The sequence below is a fragment of the Oncorhynchus mykiss genome, chromosome 13, assembly GCF_057628025.1.
Source record: "Oncorhynchus mykiss isolate SJ-2025 chromosome 13, ASM5762802v1, whole genome shotgun sequence".
NCBI lineage: Eukaryota > Metazoa > Chordata > Actinopteri > Salmoniformes > Salmonidae > Oncorhynchus > Oncorhynchus mykiss.
The window spans coordinates 38,056,902-38,065,443 of NC_143034.1; the positions used below are offsets into that span (position 1 = coordinate 38,056,902).

The 8,542-nt window shown below is 42.9% G+C and overlaps 1 protein-coding gene across 1 annotated transcript; it reads right to left on the minus strand.

The window, feature by feature from the left end:
• Positions 1 to 2,720: 2,720 nt before the first annotated feature.
• LOC110486067 (transmembrane protein 121) lies at positions 2,721 to 7,953 on the minus strand. Its single transcript, XM_021557385.3, has one exon. The coding sequence runs from the start codon at positions 6,269 to 6,271 to the stop codon at positions 5,243 to 5,245; it is 1,029 nt and encodes a 342-aa protein (XP_021413060.1). The 5' UTR covers positions 6,272 to 7,953; the 3' UTR covers positions 2,721 to 5,242.
• Between the last annotated feature and the right edge of the window lie 589 nt (positions 7,954 to 8,542).

Genomic DNA, 8,542 nt, shown 5'->3' on the forward strand with positions numbered 1-8,542 from the left:
CTTTTGGGCAAACATCAGTTTTTGCAGTGAAATTATGGGTCAAAAGAAAAACTTGCACAAGGTAATGTAACTTCCTTGGTGATGATGAGGATGAATGGCATTTGTTATTGAAATTTCTTTCAGGCGATTTTGACGCAGGCGAGTGTGGCGTGCCGTGCCGTGATGCAACGCGTGCAAAACAATACTGCATCTGTATTTGTGCATATATAATATGTGTGAGTACGGGTCAGATTTGTACCCGTCTGAGGACCTCAAGACCACTCCACTTTCATTCACCCATTCCTTATAGACAACCTCAGCAACATACGCCTCCTAAAACACTGCCAAGCAGCAGTGTACATTTTGCCCTTGATCATATTTAAATGAAGTTTATCATATTTTATTATTTCCCCTAAGGGTCCAAAAAGCGAGGGATGAATTGCGAGCTGAAATATTTAGTTGGAACATTGCCTGCATATTGTAATACTTACCCTATAAATAATGTGCTTTTAAGGGTTCAAAGCGTAACCTCAAAACAAAGAGTGCTGTTGTAAAGGCATTGTAGAACAATATCAGAGAACAATACAGAAGGAAACGTAATGATCTCGCTAGCGACAGTTATATAATCACAAACTTATCTTCCTCATACTGCAGATATCAGTCATTACAAGATATTGGGTAGCCATGGATACCACACCAATTATGCAGCATGGTCTTTCTGAGAAAACTGTAAACAGAATTTTTATATGGTGTATTGGGCATTTCTCAAACATAGAGCTCATACTGTTCGGAATATATTCTGAATATATTCTCTAGCCATTCTGAATGCAGAGGGGTCATGCCCTTATATTTTGAGGGAGCACTGATTGCCAAATTCAAGGTATTTGGATTAATTATGCACTTGATATAGTTTTTCTTATGTACAGTGGGGAGAACAAGTATTTGATACACTGCAGATTCTGCAGGTTTTCCTACTTACAAAGGTCTGTAAGGTCTGTCATTTTTTATCATAGGTACACTTCAACTGTGAGAGACAGAATCTAAAACAAAAATCCAGAAAATCACATTGTATGATTTTTAAGTAATTCATTTGCATTTTATTGCATGACATAAGTATTTGATACATCAGAAAAGCAGAACTTAATATTTGGTACAGAAACCTTTGTTTGCAATTACAGAGATCATACGTTTCCTGTAGTTCTTGACCAGTTTTGCACACACTGCAGCAGGGATTTTTTCCCTCTCCTCCATACAGACCTTTTCCAGATCCTTCAGGTTTCGGGGCTATCGCTGGGCAATACGGACTTTCAGCTCCCTCCAAAGATTTTCTATTGGGTTCAGGTCTGGAGAGTGGCTAGGCCACTCCAGGACCTTGAGATGCTTCTTACGGAGCCACTCCTTAGTTGCCCTGGCTGTGTGTTTCGGGTCGTTGTCATGCTGGAAGACCCAGCCACGACCCATCTTCAATGCTCTTACTGAGGGAAGCAGGTTGTTGGCCAAGATCTCGCGATACATGGCCCCATCCATCCTCCCCTCAATACGGTGCAGTCGTCCTATCCCCTTTGCAGAAAAGCATCCCCAAAGAATGATGTTTCCACCTCCATGCTTCACGGTTGGGATGGTGTTCTTGGGGTTGTACTCATCCTTCTTCTTCCTCCAAACACGGCGAGTGGAGTTTAGACCAAAAAGCTCTATTTTTGCCTCATCAGACCACATGACCTTCTCCCATTCCTCTTCTGGATCCTCCAGATGGTCATTGGCAACCTTCAGATGGGCCTGGACATGCGCTGGCTTGAGCAGAGGGACCTTGCGTGCGCTGCAGGATGACGGCGTAGTGTGTTACTAATGGTTTTCTTTGAGACTGTGGTCCCAGCTCTCTTCAGGTCATTGACTAGGTCCTGCCATGTAGTTCTGGGCTGATCCCTCACCTTCCTATGATCATTGATGCCCCACGAGTTGAGAGCTTGCATGGAGCCCCAGACCGAGGGTGATTGACCGTCATCTTGAACTTCTTCCATTTTCTAATAATTGCGCCAACAGTTGTTGCCTTCTCACCAAGCTGCTTGCCTATTGTCCTGTAGCCCATCCCAGCCTTGTGCAGGTCTACAATTTTATCCCTGATGTCCTTACACAGCTCTCTGGTCTTGGCCATTGTGGGGAGGTTGGAATCTGTTTGATTGAGTGTGTGGACAGGTGTCTTTTATACAGGTAACAAGTTCAAACAGGTGCAGTTAATACATGTAATGAGTGGAGAACAGGAGGGCTTCTTAAAGAAAAACTAACAGGTCTGTGAGAGCCGGAATTCTTACTGGTTGGTAGGTGATCAAATACTTATGTCATGCAATAAAATGCTAATTAATTACTTAAAAATCATACAATGTGATTTTCTGGATTTTTGTTTTAGATTATGTCTCTCACAGTTGATGTGTACCTATGATAAAAATTATAGACCTCTACATGCTTTGTAAGTAGGAAAACCTGCAAAATCGGCAGTGTATCAAATACTTGTTCACCCCACTGTATACTGAAATTGGACTTTTGAAAAATGAGAACCCATCTTCCAACGGTGAATTGAGGAAGTGAAGAGAACAGCCATGCCTCAATTATAAAAATATGTAGTTTTCACAGGACAGAAGTTGTCTTGTGATTTCTCTGTCTGAACACGAATGTGTGCAGAATATCTCTCCTTGATAAAATGTCTTGTTGTGGAATTATTCTAATCAAAAGGAGAGACTTTTACATTTCTTCAAAACAAGTCAACTTTATTATTTAATTACTGCAGTAATGGAGATTGCCAACAACCCTCCTGTAGGTGATTCGCTGAGAGCCCAACCAGCAGGACTAAGCCACAGCATTTTATAGCAAAGTCCATCCTCCTGGATGTTCATGACAAATCACAGATGTATGATTGGGTCACAAAAGTTCGGATTTGTATGAAAGATACTAATAATTCACAGCAAACAGTATCTGCTGTAAAGACTATTCTCATTGTGTAGAGACCAGGGTCTGGCCCCCAACTCAACACTGGAGCCATCTCCCTCTGGTACCCCAGTATAGAAACATTAACTCATGCTATGGTCTTGTTAGGCTTATCACCCAAAGACATCGTAAATCTTCTGTCAGTTTTCAATCGCTCAGAAGCCCATCCTCAGTAGAACACATACAGATGAAAAAGTTCTAAAAAGTTCTTGCATAAAACAACCATTTGACAGCATAACAGTATTATAGTATTAATAACAGTATTATAACATAATCTTGTAATTTCTCCACCATATTCTGCTTTCATTACAAATGTCTGTCTTTGTAGTCATACACATACAACTAAGCTGAAAAGCTCAGCTTCATAAGGACGTGTCAGAACAAGTTAGCGGGCATCGGCCATTTTCATTTTCAATACATATTTGATAAAGGCCTATTTTCGGAGACACATATACCAGTCGCATTAAAGTATTTTCTTCAATCTTATTTTGTTGACCACAGTGAACAGTAAGAAATCGTCTAAGAAAAAAGTCAACTTCTCTTAGCAAAATAAAAAATTATTGTAAAAGAAAATGCTTCAAATTGTTCCTTTTTCTTTTAAAGCTCTTCAGTGTTACGCATATCGCTTAATCGAATGCAAAATACATAACAATCACAACCTGAACTCTTTCAATGCAGGGCTCATTTATCAAAGACAAGTCAGTCAATACAAATGGTTCACATTGACACTCAAACAGCATTAGAACAAAAACAGTTTGGAAAGGAGGACCGGTCAGAGTAAAAGTACTCTACTGTTCATTGAACTGCCTCTACAATGGTGAAATAAATAATAAACACAGAATGTCTTTCATTTACTTTATCCAGAATCCAGCACATTCATATTTTTAGGTAGTTTTACAGGTGCACAAAGAGACACAAATCATCCCCAAGTTAAAAGATACATCATACTTTGTTCTGCACAACGTCTTATTAAAATATAAGTATCCCTTTCCTCTAGGGGATCTGTGTCCCTATACCAGGACGGTTGTTGCTAACATGCGCTAATGTGACTAGACTGACATGGTAAGTAACAGCCAACTTTCCAGGACATAGACATGTCTTATATGGGCAGAAAGCTTCAATTCTGATTAATCTAACTGAAGTGTCCAATTTACAGTAGCTATTACAGTGAAAAAATACCATGCTATTGTTTGAGGAGAGGACACAACAACAACAAAAATGTATCACGGCAACTGGTTTGATACATTCAACCTCAGAAGGTAAATAATGTAGTTACATTCAGTAATCTTGCTGAGAGTCCCAGAGATAAAATGTAGCGTAGTTTTGTTTGATAAAATCCATGTTTATATTCAAATGTAGGAACTGGGTTATACAATTTGAACCCCTGCTGTGTCTGGCCCAACACACCCACCACACCTGGCCATCTAGATGTGTGAAGGTTAGTGTCTTTTCTTTAGGGAAGCTAATTATCCATCATTTATAACATTCCTGGGAGTGTGTAAATTGAAATATTTTATTACCATATCATTTTTGAATGTTCTCTATAGTTATGTACTTGAAAATATATAAATTGACCAATTTGGCACATTTGGGCAGACATCATACAATTGCATTTTGATACAATTGCATTTTGTGCAGTAATATAATGCTTCATTGGATCAGTCTGAAACTTTGCACAAACACTGCTGCCATCTGGCGCCTAAACTCCTATGCAATTTAATGGCCTTTCTCTTGCATTTCTAAGATGATGGAACAGAACAAAAAAATTGAAAACACATGTTTTTTTGTTTAATATCTTTTACCAGATCTAATGTGTTATATTCTCCTACATTAATTTTACACTTCCACAAACTTCAAAGGTTTTACTTTCAAATGGTATCAATAATATGCATATCCTTGCTTCAGGTCCTGAGCTACAGGCAGTTAGATTTTGGTATGTCATTTTAGGCAAACATTTAATAAAAGGGTCCGATACTTAAGAAGATCCTTTCATTTTTGTTTTTTGTTCTCCATTAGATCATCATCATGGGGGGGGGGGGGGGGGGGGGACACATTCACTTCTCCCTATAGTAATTTTCTCCCTTGTCCTAGGAAATGGTGCAACACCTTGTTGTGACCCTACACAGTGCTTCCTTGTGTCAACTGTTCTGGTAACACTTTACTGAAGCCCTGCAAGCATCATGCTTAATAACTTGTTATACGCATGAATTAGTCTTTTATAATGTCCTATAATAAAGCTTATAATATGTTATGTATCTTTAGCACTTTCTCACCAAGACGTGTGTCACGTTTGCTCAACCTCTGTGTCACTCACACACACCATCTCTTCAGGAAACTTTGTGAAGTCTTGAATCACTACTTGGGGTGGCATGGGCATCGGCATGGGCACAGGCATAGTCACTTTCGGGCCGTGGACAACGCAATTCTTCTGCATCTCTACCCCAAGAGCGGGAGACGGGACCTCACCGAGATGCCTCCGATATTGGACGAAACTGCATGTCTTAAGAACAATGGCGATCACATTTTTACCCATCAGTATCCCAGACACCCTGGAGTCCCTATAGAAAACCATGTTCCCGCCTCGAATGAAGAGAGTGATAATGTTAATAGTCACTAGGCTGAGAATCGGGTAGAGCATCATCTTATGGGGCACAATGTTCACCCCTTGCATGCTGATCTCGCTCAGCGACACGCACGGCAGCACCAGCAGCAGGATGTAGCAGTAGAAGAACATGAGTCCCTCCACCCATAGGGGGAGCCCTCTCCTCTGAGGCTCCCATAGGTTGGCCTGCACGTCCAGGACGTCGAGCAAGTCCACCACCACCCAGAAGAGTCGACACCGGATCTCCTCCTTCTTCTTCTGCGGCCGCACGTACTCCATGTGGTCGATGGCCACCAACGTGATGTAGACGACGGGCACGCAGATGGACAGAAGCAATGTCAGCGCCTTCCGTGCCACCCCGTCCACGCCGCCGCCAGTCCAACCGTCCAAACTTGCCCTCTTCCCGTCCTCGGCCTTGTAGTTCTGGTAGACAAAGTAGACCTTGATCTCCAGAACGAAGACGTAGAAGAACCATAGGATCATGGTGTAGCCACGCTTGGAGGTCCGCACCTCGGAACCCACCCACACAGCCACGTAGCGTAGGACGAGGAGGAAGCAGATGTCCCCCACAAGGACCATGATGCACACACCAATCTTCCTGGGCCCCTGGTTCTGCTCCACCAGGTAGGCGTCCATCAGCGCCATGCTACCCATGATCAAGATGGCCGACAAGCACACATGAGGCTTGTTGGTGGGCGGTGGTGGCACCATTACTGACCAGATGCCGAAGGTCAAAGAGAAAAATAGGTCCAAGAAAGAAGTGAAACCAATGTAATAAAATATCAAATAAATGAAGGTTGTGGGTCAAAGCAAAAACCTGGGTTCAAAGAGGGTTGTGTATTATAATAAACGTGTGGTAACTGTCTCTGTTCATCAGTTCATTTTAGTCCTGTTGGTTGAATCAGGTATATACCACCAGTTGGTTCAGATAGTTTTAGTCCTATCAGATGAGTACAAAGTCAGGTCCACTTGCATGACCTGCCATCAGTTCCCCCAAAATACCCTCGTAAATATGAATAGTTATCCTTCAACCTCTATTCAGTATTTAACAAGCAGGGAAACAGTCAAGCAGAGTAACTTTGAAACCGCATTGCTGCCTAGGGACTGTAATAAAAAAAAATCCTTACTGCCAATAGTTTTTGCCCTAACTCTAAAACGCTACACTCTAAACACAATACCTCCACGTCATTGATTTGTAGTCCTTTAGTATCTTCAGTAACTGGGAATTGCTCTACTTTAATTGCTCTACTTTAATTGCTCTTACTTTAATGTTCGTGTAATTCTGTCAGTGGTTGATATCATTTTAGATGTTGGACATTGTAGATAAGCTGCCGCATAAAAAGCTCTTCCCGAGCAGTAAGAAAAAGCGCCACTGGTTTCAGCAATGCACTTACACTTACGTCTCCAGTCACAATCAATCATAAGGATTCGCAGCGTTACATTTCCGGTTGGATGCCAATGTGGAATTGGGAACTCCAGCACTAATTCCATACAGTGGCACGGAGTGAAAAAACATGATGGATATGGTTCCTTATTTGAGTATTGAATGTCCACTGCCACGAATGATAGGTTTCGTCTCCATTGTAATCCTCACACGTTCCCAACACTGTGATATTCCCAATATATTGTGTTGACAAAAGGAAATGAACAACTGCGATTCCAATGTTGTCTTTCCGCTGACGCACAAAATCCTCCCCCGAACTCCCCCTTTTGAGTCACAAAAGGGAACAGGGACCTGTGTGTGCAACCTCAAAAAGAAAGGACTGATAAAAGTTTATCTTTCAAGTTGAATCCCTGAAAACAACAAGCTTCTTGTCCTTTTCAATAACAAGTGCTCTCACTTCAAAGATGCTCTCTCCCCTTGACAACCGAAAGCTCTTCATGCGGAACGATAAAAATAATGTGTCCCTTTGATAAACTATCTGTTCTAGGTGAGTGTCCTAGAATGTCCACCGGAGTGCGGTCAACCCTCGAATGCCGGACGTGCCCTACTGCCCATTGAGACACACACACGGCCATCAACGAAAAGCCCTTTTCCCTCCTTTGTCATCTTCTTTCCCCCTCCGAAAAGGAGTTGCAAATGGCCATCACATTGCCACAGCATTGTCAAATCTCCCTGTTTCAAATGTCCTCTAATGTGAAAATATATAAATATTTGCCCTCCTTGCTCCTACTCGAGGTTCTGTTTGTCTGTGCCTTCTCAAACTAGGTCTGCTGGAATCTCTTTTCGCCCCTCCTCTCTTGCCTCTCTTCCTTCCCCCACTCGTGTGCGCTCAGCCGTTGGATGGCGAAGAGGCATGCTCAGAAAGCCACAGCTGCAGGACGAGAGAGAGAGCGAGGGAAAGAGAGATAGGGGTGTAAGGGAGCGATGGTGATGGTCATGTGTGAGCTGCTTCCTGCCATCAAATGCTCTTCTCTTTTTTCATCCCTTCTTTTCCCCTCCTGGCCCATGCTCTTTAAAGCCCTCGTCCCTCTCCTTCAGAGTGACTGATCCCTGCTGTGAAGTCCACCCAACCCCTCAGATGTCGAGATCCTCCTTTTATCAGGGGAGGGCAAAGACGCTCGGGGGGGGGGGGGGGGGGATTCAATAACATACAAATCACACACACACACTCCACTGAGACGAGTGACACACACCCCCACACACACAAATCACACACACACTCCACTGAGACGAGTGACACACACCCCCACACACACACAAATCACACACACACTCCACTGAGACTAGTGACACACACCCTCACACACACGTCCCCTCCAGCGGCCCCCTGTGTGTGTGCCTCCTGTGTGTGTGTGTGTGTGTGTGTGTGTGTGTGTGTGTGTGTGTGTGTGTGTGTGTGTGTGTGTGTGTGTGTGTGTGTGAGAGAGAGAGAGAGAAAGAGAGAGAGAGAGAGAGAGAGAGAGGAGAAGGGGGAGGCTAAGCCTTGGCTGCTCTTTCAGAACCTTTGCACTGATTTCTTCAAGGGAACACAGGGATGA

Excerpts from the sequence above, each read along its gene's own strand:
- LOC110486067 (XM_021557385.3), bottom strand. The coding sequence starts at position 6,271 with ATGGTGCCACCACCGCCCACCAACAAGCCTCATGTGTGCTTGTCGGCC.